The sequence below is a fragment of the Trichomycterus rosablanca genome, chromosome 22 (assembly GCF_030014385.1).
Source record: "Trichomycterus rosablanca isolate fTriRos1 chromosome 22, fTriRos1.hap1, whole genome shotgun sequence".
Classification (NCBI taxonomy): Eukaryota; Metazoa; Chordata; class Actinopteri; order Siluriformes; family Trichomycteridae; genus Trichomycterus; species Trichomycterus rosablanca.
Genome location: NC_086009.1, coordinates 1,394,418 through 1,406,226, shown reverse-complemented (window position 1 = coordinate 1,406,226; position 11,809 = coordinate 1,394,418). Strand labels below are relative to the sequence as shown.

The 11,809-nt window shown below is 44.0% G+C and overlaps 3 protein-coding genes across 5 annotated transcripts in view; 2 read left to right on the top strand and 1 right to left on the bottom strand.

Moving 5' to 3' along the window:
* Nucleotides 1-1,125: 1,125 nt before the first annotated feature.
* Nucleotides 1,126-8,596, top strand: emc10 (ER membrane protein complex subunit 10). 3 transcript variants are annotated; one of them, XM_062984979.1, is made up of 8 exons: nt 1,126-1,242; nt 2,592-2,658; nt 3,056-3,168; nt 3,253-3,366; nt 4,398-4,582; nt 5,204-5,294; nt 6,247-6,350; nt 8,347-8,438. In XM_062984979.1, exons 1-7 carry the CDS (start codon nt 1,147-1,149, stop codon nt 6,331-6,333), a joined length of 753 nt encoding a protein of 250 aa, XP_062841049.1. In that variant the 5' UTR covers nt 1,126-1,146; the 3' UTR covers nt 6,334-6,350; nt 8,347-8,438. The 3 variants fall into 3 exon arrangements, with proteins under 3 accessions (XP_062841049.1, XP_062841048.1, XP_062841047.1); XM_062984978.1 differs by having other exon boundaries at nt 6,247-6,361; nt 8,347-8,436; XM_062984977.1 differs by lacking the exon at nt 6,247-6,350 and having other exon boundaries at nt 8,347-8,596.
* The window catches only part of akt1s1 (AKT1 substrate 1 (proline-rich)), a 29,633-nt gene continuing 19,537 nt past the window's right edge, over nt 1,714-11,809 (bottom strand). Inside the window, exons 7-8 of the transcript XR_010007338.1 lie at nt 2,038-2,111; nt 1,714-1,800 (exon numbers count right to left, since the gene is read on the bottom strand). The gene's annotated coding sequence lies outside the window, so the exon portion shown is untranslated. The remainder of the gene's footprint in view (nt 1,801-2,037; nt 2,112-11,809) is intronic.
* Nucleotides 9,216-11,497, top strand: LOC134300250 (trigger factor-like). The gene is made up of 2 exons (XM_062984961.1): nt 9,216-9,232; nt 10,029-11,497. Exon 2 carries the CDS (start codon nt 10,076-10,078, stop codon nt 11,276-11,278), a length of 1,203 nt encoding a protein of 400 aa, XP_062841031.1. The 5' UTR covers nt 9,216-9,232; nt 10,029-10,075; the 3' UTR covers nt 11,279-11,497.

The following is an 11,809-nucleotide window of genomic DNA, read 5'->3' as shown; positions in this document are numbered from 1 at the left end:
AGATCTTTCACTGGTATTAAGTTTCATGGAACTACATTTGAAAATTGGTTTGGGTTTGTCATAAAAGAGGGATGGTTATAAATTAAGTGGAGGATGTGTCATTTTTAGGGGTATTTTTCTCCTCCCAAAGGCCCTGGGAAACTTTAGTATCACTCCAGGAGATTAGTAATGAAAACTGGTTGCATCTAACAAGAAGCTTAAATGGCTCATGGATCAAGGTTCCAGGAGGACAACAACCGCAAGCATACACTCAAATCTGCTAAAAAAAAAAAACAATGTGTAATGGTTTGATGACCACAAATCAAGCTTTGCCAAGGGCTTTTTGGTCCCCTAAGCTGAACTTTACTGAATAGATGTAAGGAGATCTGATGAGAGGACTTATAGGTCTATGTATGTACATGTATAATGTGTATAATACATATACTTTCTGATCACAGGACGTTAACACAGTGTCATTGCAGGGCTGAGAGTGTTCAAATAGGGTATGGGTGGGATATGCAGTGTACAGAGAAAGAGATAGAGAGATGCACATCAGTCAGTCATTGTATACCCACACAGTAAATCTACATGAAAAAAATTTTTATCGGATCTCCACAGTAGTAAGCTAGCCTTTTAGGCTGCGGTGCCACTTGAGGGCCCAAAACAATTATTTTTTTATGTCATTTTCCTTAAATAAATTTCATTTAGATTTTAAGATCAAATGTATCTTTTACGTAGATTTTTATCAAACTTTTTCACCAATTTTAACTAGGATGGCAATAATTTTGGAGCTTATTACTTAATACGTTAATATTATTCGTCATACATATTATAATAGTGATTTGTACTATATTTGTATTATGACAATAATGTTTTGTTATTTTGTAAGATTATTGTGCGTTGGATTTATCACAGTAATACTAATAATAAATAATTAGCGTTAGCATTAGCACATAGCCTTTTCTCATGATAATATTAGGACTGAATTGCAACGGCCGCCTGACTCCCTTCATAAGTGCACTACCTACTCTCTAATTGAATTGATTTAATACCCTACTAAGTGCACTTGATTATTTCGTAAACGCTGTTTGGTGTTCGGCCCTTGCGTGTTCCCTGTCGACCGTTTTTGTTTCGTCATCACGTCATTTAGGCCCGTCCTCCTGCAATATGGCTCCGATGGTTCGTTTATCCTCTACAGCGGTGGTTATAACCGCTGTTCTAGCGTTTTACATCGAATTAGGAAATTGCAACAATGGTAGAAGGGTGAGTTAAAACTTTACTCTGATTTCTGTGTATTATATCGTTGCGCTTGGTCGATAGTTACATGCGAAGTTGCACTCCCAGTATAATCTAGCAGGTTAGCCTTCTAGCGTTGGGTGTGTCCCAAATCGCGACCTATCTGACTACATAGAACACAGACATGCCATCATCGATGTGTTTATTATGCACACTACTTAGTGGACTAGTGTGCGGTTTGGGACGCAGCCTTAATTCATCCAGTTCTCTGTATGTAATGAAGCATACCACGCAGACGTATTAACCTCAACTATGTTGCTGTATTTATATTAAAATTATTTGTCAGTTATTTTACTGTGTGTATATCTAAATTAAATATAAATGTTACTTCTTTTTTTATGGATAGTGTTCTTCCAGAACGTCCTGTCATCTGTTGGGCTTCTTATTTCATCTGATTTTATCTTGTTGCTGGCCGTCCTCATCCTCTTTTACCTTCAGTTCTTCCAAGCACTGTCGTCTTTTTCCAAAAACCTGGTTCTTCTCATAATGTGTCCAAGTTTGAGAGCTTCAGTTTTGTGATCCTGGCTTGGAATAAGATAAGATTAAGATTAAAAAGCCTTTTATTATCATACTGGGGGAAATTTGCAATGTTACAACAACTTTAGGAATAAAGAGATATGAAGTGTTTATACATATATTAAAAAATAGCAGTGTTAGAAATATAAAAAGACATGGCATAAGTAACAATATTTAACAGAGGTATAATAATAAGGTATAATAATAATAAGAGGTTAGGTATCTGATTAGGTAAAAAATACCCACCACTTCCACATGTTCTCCTTCCATGTTAAAGTTAGTGGTCTTTCCTGCTGTCCTGACTTGTCTTCCTATAAGGCCTTCCCTATTTTAAAAAGAGTCTTGTGTTATTCACAAATCGAAGGTTGTTCACGTGTTGAATACTCGATCATCTTTCTCCAGTCCTGCTTCTCTTATTGACCTATATGTTCAGCGTACAGGATGGAGACAGAATACAGCCTGGTCCACTCCTTGGCCCGCTAGTTCACTGTCTGGAACCTCTTTTTTCCGGTGGAAACACGCGGAACCGGTTCAAAATCAAGTTCGGGAACCGGAACGGGCTCCGTGCCGCGTCGGTGGAAAAGGGGTACTTGTGACTCCAATGTGGAACCAGTCTGTTTGTCCATTTTCTGTCACGACCATGTCTTGACCTTAGCGTATTGGAAATATAAAATAATACATTTAAAGTACACAATACATTTTGCACAATTTGTATTTTCCATGGGGTGTGCAAACTTTAACACAAGTCTGTATTGATGCACACTGTTCTGACTGCCTACTTTGGATTTAAATGTGTGCAGACATCAGATGGCATGGAGTCGGACCTCGCCAGCTTCTCTGTGCCTCTGGAGCATTCGTTCGAAACGGGTAAGTTCAGTCCTTGTTTGAATCACGATCAGATTTGTTCATAGTGGTATCGAGTGAGCAACGTTAAGTCCTGTGTCTTAACGTTCCCCGTACAGGCTTTTGATCCAAAATGGCTTTTAAGATGTTTATTGTTAATATTAATAGCACCTGTGAGTTTGATTGTTCTGCTACACAAAGAATGAATTGTGAGGACCCAGTTTCAGATCTTTTATTGAGTAACAAACCCTTGATTTGTTAAGAATCTGGTAAAAGCTGTGGACTCAGGGCCCCCAAAACGACCCATAGACCCCAGGTTAAAACCTCTAATGTTGAAGAATTAAACCCAACATTATTTTAAAAAGGGCTACTTTTTATTAATTAACTGTGTGTTTACTGTTGATGTGCTTCTCTGTCTCAGATGACACGACCAGATTTCGGGCTCGTGGCAGCATCCAGCTGAGGGCGGGCAGAGAGAACAGTGTGGTCCTGTCTCAAACCGAACTCTCCAAGAAGGACAGAAACTTACTCAGGGTAAAAGCCACCGCTCGGAAAACCGAACACCAAACAATACAACGTCTCACATATTTAGCCTGAGTCTGATTCCCATCCTAACAGGAAGTAGCCGCCGTGGACGGTCTGTACAGGATCCGGGTACCTCGAGTGACTCTACAGGCAGACAGAACAGCAGAGAGACTGTCGGATGATTATCTAACTGCATTTGTCAGAGCTGTAAGTCTGATACACGCTCACACTATAGAATCACCAGGCTCTGATCATCACACAACGTGCAAATATAACAAGATCTCGGACAAACTCACAGCCTGGTGTTTATGTACTGTTGATTATGTGGTGTAAGAGGACGTTTCATTCATTTCTGACCCCTTGTTTCTCAGTTTCCTTAGTTCTCAGGCACTGATATTATTTTTGTGCGTTCACACCGGCAGCCACTTGTCACCCCCTGTAGCCCAAAATCTCTCATCGCTCAGACTGTCCTTTGGTCGCCACGATTTCACCGTCACCAAACAAATCCCGTGTCCATGATTTTTTACCCAGGCAACACACCTCTCAGCCACGATTATTAACCTCATGTAGACATGGTGTTAAACCCCTCAATCAACTATGACTATGAATTAAATAAATAAATAAATAAAACTTCACTGATCCTGCCATGATTGTAATTAATGTGTTAACATGGTGTTAAATCATAAAATAAACAAACAAACCCAGGCAACACAAGCGATGCATCTTACTCTCTCAGTGGATGTAACATAAAGCCTCCACAAGGGGGCATTCACATACAAGTCTATTTAATTATTATGATTTTCCTCTGCGACCCATGTTTTTTGGTTTTTTGGCAACCTGGCAGAGATGGGGCTTGAACCAGTGACCTTGTGAAAATACTAGTCCAGTACCTTAACCGCTAGGTTACAACTGCCTGTGCCATCAGCATGACGGGAAAATTGCGCCTATTTGGCGTGACGGTGAGTTTCTCCTCCGCCTCTAGAAGGAACGATTATCTAGGAGCCAAAAGCTGAACTTTCCTCCGGGTGCTCCGTTTTCCTCCTACAGTCCAAAGACGTGCAAGTGAGGTGAACTGGAGACACTGGATTGTCCATGACTGTGTTTGATATTAAACTTGTGAACTGAAGAACCTTGTGTAATGAGTAACCACCGTTCCTGTCATGAATGTAACCAGAGTGTGAAACATGACGTTAAAAATCTAAATAAATAATTAATAATAAATTCTGCTCCCTCGTCAGTGCTCTCTGCTCGAGTCTCGCCTCAGTGACGTGATCACGCTGCACACGGACGTCAGCGGCTGCCTCATCGGTGTCTCCATAGTAACGGTGCCGGGCGCGTGCCGTGGAGTGGACGTGGAGGACGAGTTCGATCTGGAAACGTTCAACACCACCATAAGCGTTATGGCACCGGTCAATGCACCGGCGTAAGGACACACACACACACACACACACACACAGTCCTGCTTAGTGGATAAGGTGCTGGACTAGTAATCGAAAGGTCACTGATGTAAGTTCCATCACTGCCAGGCTGCCACTGTTGGGCCCTTGAGCGAGGCCCTTAACTCTCAATTGCTTAGACTGTGTACTGTCACAGTCTTGTAAGTCAGTTTATATAAAAGCGTCTAAATTTACCTGATTGAACTTTGACCCGGTTTGCAGTTCGCTGACCTTTTCAAAGCTCCTCCAATGAGACGAACTGTTTGATACGATGCAGTAAATGCGACTCGGGCCGTACGAACAAAACTTAGTGACTTATTGTAGTAAAACAGCGAAACTGTCTCCTTCTTTTACTACATTAAACCACGTTAAGCTTTATTTAGAAGCGTTTTAGACTCTGGGAGAAGCTGATTCTGATTCTCAGCATTTCTCAGAAGCTGGAGCTGTAACACAAGTTTAAAAGTGAAACAGGGAGGAGAATCCAGATAAACGCAGATACATGTGGAGCTGTAACCCTGGATCTGACGCTTATTCCACACTAATGCAGATTTGCCACTTGGTTCAGACGTCCTGTCCTGTCGTAACTCTTGATTTGTGCTCCTCTCCAGCCCAGAGACGGCGCTCTTCATTGAAAGAATGGAGCAGGAAGCAGACAAGAAAGGAAAACCTCAGGAGCAGAAATCCTTCTTCGCTAAATATGTGAGTATTTACGTTTACTTCAATATTTACCGGTTATTCACTTAGATCCCTGTATCTGATGCATGTGTGTTGTTTCTTGGCTGCATGTGTTGTTGTTTTTTGCTGTTAGAAGGAATCCAATGTACATTTTGACCACTGGGATAAATAAATCGTTGTAGTATAAACTGTACACCTGTGGATACTTGGTACACAGTGGTGACGTAGAACCGTACTTAAAAGGACAAAGGGGCGCCCTCTACAGGCACTAGTGCCTGCAGCAGACAAAATCGGCTTCCGGTCTGCTAGGTGGAAAACACCGGACTAAGGGGTGTGTTAGGACCTTGGTTGCCCAGGGCGCCTGTACAGATTTACATTTTCAGCATTTAGCAGATGTACACAATGAGCAGTTGAGGGCCTTGCTCAGGGAACCAACTTGGTGTTGGTGGGGCTTGAACCGGCAACCTTCTGTTTACTAGTCCAGTACCTTAACCACTGAGCTACCACTGCCCTCATACAGAAAGTGGAGGAGTGCAGAGATCGGGGCGTGGCTCTCTGTGCGTAAAGCCGACCTCACACGCCAATCCACCAGACTATGGGTGAATAAGGTGGGATCGGTGGACTGTGCACACACTCGCCTTGGACGCCGTCGTGGTCCCCCAGCAGTGGATTGGCTATGCTAAATTGGGGGGAAAGGGGGTAAAATGCAAGGACGAAGGGGCAATAAGACCAATCTCCACTCCTAGTCAAAAACAGTGGTGGTAAATGAATAAAACATTTATTGGGGGGTTATATATGTGAATTTAAACACAACTGAGTTTAAATATACATTGGATCTTTTTAACACTTGAACGTACCAGACTGCTGTGTTCCACCCTGACGTTTTCCCATAATGCCGCTCTCCTGCCGAGTGCCTTGTGTCCCTGTGTGCCGTGCTGTGTGTGTTGACCGTGTCCGGATGTGTGCTGTGTTCCAGTGGTATTTGATTCTGGGAGGTGCGGTGTTCCTCATGGCTACCAGTTCAGCACAGCCCCCAGCAGGGGCCGCCAGAGAGCAGAGCTGATTCACACTCGCCACAAAGTACACCACAAGTACCCCGAGTCTCTCCCACCCCAAACCCACCGCCCCCCTCTCTGCTTCCTACAGGGCGCAAAAGTCTGAGTACACCACCGAGAAGCTAAATTCTATCAGCATAGAGGAGAGGAAAAGTGACCTTACTACTAAAACTATGAAAGATCGAAAGAAAATAGACATGAATCAAATTGGTGGCAATCTCAATACAAGGTGTAACGTGAAGCCTCCACAAGGGGGCGTTCGTGTACAGGTTCATTTATTTAGTTATTATTATTTACTGCGCTCAGCTCAGGTGACCGTATTGATTGGATCATGATTATTAGGGTTTGGTGGTGGACTCAGACTTTTGGACTCTGTGTTGCTCCGCTTGCCTGAACTCTTGAGACGTGCCCAGTTCCTCCTCTCGCTGTTTAATGACCAGCACCAGACCGGAATCAGGACTCTTTATCATGTCTATTCACCCCCCACCCCCCTTTACTATCAGTATTAGCACTAGTGTCCCCCCTGCCTTTCTTACACTTTTAACAGGACAAAAGTATTTGGACATCTGACCACGAGCATGTCAAACCGTCCCGTTTTAATCCCAGGATATTTTCAGCAACAGAAGTCTGTGGGAATTTGTGCCCAAGAGATCTTGTATGGCTGGGCATTGATGCCGGTCACTAAAGTGCCAGTTGATGTTCCGGTTCGTTCCAAAGCTCAGTGGGCACAGTCATGCTGGAACAGGAAAGGGCCTAGTAATCGTCATGGCTGAAACGCATGAGTTTAACAATTAGAAGGGGTGTCCCAATACTTTTGTCTGTACTTGGAATAATCCGTAACTGACACACTAGATGATTTCAGACCGTAGCCACGAATTTAACATCCATAGCCACGTTACACATGCATCACTACAACGATCGACACTGAGGTTTTACGCAGGTTTTATAACAAACACAGCGGTACCTTAAAGCTCGACGTCAGTCGGTTCTGGGAGTTTTAAAGACGTCGAGTTTGGGATGTTTGGGAAACCTGTTAATGCGTCCATGGTCCCGTAGAACTGCAGATATTTTAGTCTCATGTAAAAAAAACGGGTTGTTTTTACGCTTCTTAATCGTGGAGATGCCTGATCTTGGAATACAGTATTCCGATCAGTACCGGCGCATTCACAGCCTATACATTTCTCCCCCAAGGGCGCAGAGTTACAAAGAATACGAGTTTAGGGGATGTCGGGACAATATTAACGCACCTGTGACCGCCAATGCGTGTTCATTCCAGGTAATTTAGTGATGGTTGATTGATTGGCACTCGCAGATTGACCCGTTTGTTTGTACTGACACTTTTTTTTTTTTTTTTTTTTTACATTTTGCGGCATTTAGCAGACGCTTTTAAGCAAAGCGAATTACACTTATCACTGATTAGAGTTTAAGCAGTTTGCTCAAGGGCCCAACAGTGGCAACTTGGCGATGGGGGGGCTTGAACCAGGAACCGTATGGTTATTCAGCTCGTACCTCGACCGCTGAGCTACCACTGCCTTTATTTGTCGTTATTTAATGACGCCCTGACGTGCTGGTGGTAACAACATTTACATTTGCGGAATTTAGCAGATGCTTTTATCCAAAGCGACTTACACTTATCACTGAGTTCAATGCAAGCAGTTGCTCAAGGGCCCAACAGTGGCAGCTATGGTTGGGCTTGAACCGGCAACCTCACGATTACCAGTCTAGTGCCTTAACCGCTGAGCTACCAACAGCTGACGGGGGCACTGACAGATCCAAACATTACACAATGCTAGCGAGAGGAATGATTATAACTTGTACATAATTATATTGGTGGAGGTGTTTCGAGCGCATCTGAACATGTGGCGGGGTGATTACTGTGATTACGGCTTTGCTCTGCACTAATCTCATCTCTGATAACCTGAAATAGTTTTAATCTCGACTTAAAATCCTTTTACCTCCTCGCAAAGCTTCACGTTGGGCTGAATTGCTCATCCTGTCCGTTTCTTCTCTCTCCTCACCAGTGGATGTACATCGTTCCCCTCGTTCTGTTCCTGATGATGTCGGGAGCGCAGGATCAGTCTGGAGGCGGCGGCGGCGCGGCTAACGGCGGCGGGCGATGATCGCCGCGCCGATCGTACAGTTGTACATAATTGTAATAATTTAAAGTAACACACTCACACACACACACACATGGAGGACGAGTCTGATGCACAACTACACGCCTGGTTTGTTTTTACTACTGAATGTGAAATAAAACTAATTCTAAATCTTCTACGACTCCAGTCATCTATAAATGAGCACGGTTGCACGTTAGGATTTCTTATCCAACATAACCGGAATGAGCACAAACCCCCACAGACATACTCCAAAATCTGGGGATCGAACCCAGGACCTTCTTGCTGTGAGGCGACAGTGCTACCCACTTATCCACTGTGCCGCCCTCTCAGCACTGTAACATGGGTGTTGTACTAGTGTAAGTGTATATCAGGTGCAGGAGTGTTGTTGGGATTTTTACTGGGATGTCGATGTGGAAGAGAACAGGCCTTCCCTAAATTGTTGCTACAAAATGGGAACGATATCATTTTGTTTATGTGAATGATTGATTACACCTGTTAGTGATTGGTGTGGCTGAAACACATGAATTCAGAACTTAAAAGGGACATCTCAATACTATTGGCCATATAGTGCGGCAGGTGGATTGAATCTGTTGGCTATCCTGAGGTGTTTTTGTGAGCCTCAGGGGATACAGCAGCACTAACCTCCCGTCTGCATCCACTCGATGCTGAGTGAAGGTGCAGCACAGCGGTGAGGATGCATTGTGACATCATAATTCCGGAACCCTTCAGCAGCATGTGAAGGTGCTTCAGAGAACAGAACCAGAAGGTGTCAGAGAGCAGAGACAAGCAGGTAACAGCTCCACCAGCTCGTCTACTCCTTATATTCATCATTATTTTCACTTTATATACTTTATTACCTGAATTATTGAATGTAATTGATAGTTCAATATAAAATTTATAGAATTTAATATAGAAATTTAGCTCGATGGAAAGAAACTAATGAGGCTGAAATCTGATCAGAAGAGCAAAAGCATTAAAACAGGCCAAATGTAGAAGTTTAAAGGGGTGTCTACATACTTTTGGCTATGTGTCTATGTCTGTATGTCTATATAATCTATCTGTGTGTCTGTCTATCTGTCTGTCTATCTATCTCTTTGTCTGTCTGTCTATCTATCTATCTCTGTGTCTGTCTATCTGTCTATCTATCTCTGTCTGTCTATCTATCTCTGTGTCTGTCTATCTGTCTGTCTATCTATCTGTCTGTCTCTATCTCTGTCTGTCTATCTATCTGTCTGTCTATCTATCTGTCTCTATCTCTGTCTGTCTGTCTGTCTATCTATCTGTCTCTATCTCTGTCTATCTATCAATCTATCTATCTATGTGTTAGTGGTAGCCTAGTGGGTTGAGCTTTGGGCTTTCGAATCCCAGCTCTGCCATGTAGCCACTGCTGGGCCCTTAAACAAGGCCCTTAACCCTCTCGGCTCCAGGTGTGTCGTACAACAGCTGACCCAGCGCTCTGACCCCAGCTTCCAAACAAGCTATTCGTGTATACTAAATACTGTTAACTCTGTATTATATTTACATCTTATCTAATATCCAATTTAATTATATAAAATGCTTTTTTTTATTTAATTATTTTTTTTAAGGGAAAGAGAATTGTACACGTCTACTAGACATCCTGAATACGTTCAGCATGTGGAATCCTTTGCCAGTTTTCCAGCTGGAACCGATCACATCACCTCATTTACGGTTCATGGACTACAAAGAAGTCGGTGGTTTTCATGCTGCCGAGTCCTTGTGGTGTGACCCTGAAGAGGCCGGACTCTGTGGAGGCGATGCAGGTGTCAGACGAAGCACTGACTATAAAGCCGTGGCCGATGGTTTCTACAACTGCTTCACTGAGGGCCCCAAGCAGCACTTTGGAACATGTGGGGACACCATTGCCTTCAACAAGCCAAGACCTGCTCCAACGGTCAGTCCTCCATCAATACAGCTGCCTCTGGGTCCTTATGAAGCCATGCTCCTTCAGGAGGAATCTGAACATGGTGATGAAAGTTCACTCCTGTCCTACCCAGACGAGGAACAGTGTGAAGAGCAGAACGATGGCATTACTGTTGCCACCAAAGGCTGGTTAAGGCTACGCGACCTTATTCGTAGCCTCAGCGAGTCCTCCCTAGATGAGATTCAAACCATCCTACAGCAGGCAGATACCCAGCAGAGTTTCTCAGCTGGACATGTTTCAGATCTGGACAAAACGTTCTCCTCAGGTGAACCCACAGGAGCCATCCTGTGCTGTCCTTCACAGCAGGCAGATATACTAAGTGGTCTCACTGGTGCCTCCAAAAACGTCTGCAAACGACACCAGCAGCAAGACGACGACGATGATGGTGAGCTAGCTCCTCCACCCGCAAAGAAGCCCAAGTGGAGTCAGAGCTCCTCACCTATAACGGCAAGTTCCTTCAGCCGAAAGTGCCTCAGCCAAAGTCCTGCAGCCAAACATCCTGCAGCTAGAGGTCCTGCAGCCAAACATACTGCAGCCAAACATCCTGCAGCTAGAGGTCCTGCAGCCAAACATCCTGCAGCCAAACATTCTGCAGCCAAACATCCTGCAGCCAAATATACTGCAGCCAAACATCCTGCAGCCAAACATCCTGCAGCTAGAGATCCTGCAGCCAAAGATCCTGCAGCCAAAGATCCTGCAGCTAGAGGTCCTGAAGCCAAACATCCTGCAGCCAAACATCCTGCAGCTAGAGGTCCTGCAGCCAAACATCCTGCAGCTAGGGGTCCTGCAGTCAAACATCCTGTAGCCAAACATCCTGCAGCCAAAGATCCTGCAGCTAGAGATCCTGCAGCCAAAGATCCTGCAGCCAAAGATCCTGCAGCCAAACTCTTTTAGCTAAAACTTCTTTACGGTCTTTTTCTTTCTATTTTTTTCTCCCTGTTCGGTTCTTCCAAAGGTTCTTCAGCTAAAGGTCCTTTGGCCAAAAGTCCTTTGCAGTCTTCTTTCTTTCTCTCTATTTTTCTTACTTTTTGGTTCTTCCGTTGGTCCTTCAGCCAAAAGTCTCCCCCTCTCTCTCTCTTAAGAAATGATTGAAAATAAATGTAAGAGCATCTACATCCTGGCTGGTGTGGTTCTTGTTCCTGGGTTGTGGACAGTCAATCATACAAACAAAATGAATGAATCAGTTAGTGGTGGAAGCTCACTGGCACGGACAGACGCCACTTCACATTCATTCGTTCATTCAGTACTGTCATTCATTCATTCACTGTCTTACCACCTGCTTTATCCTGGTCAGGGTCACGGCAGGATCACCAGTCCATCACAGGGCAGACACACTCAGGGCAATTTCTACTACTAGTCTTTGGCGCCTCCATGCCCCCTCTGTCAGCCATAAATGGCAAGGCAGGGGGACATAATTCTGTAACC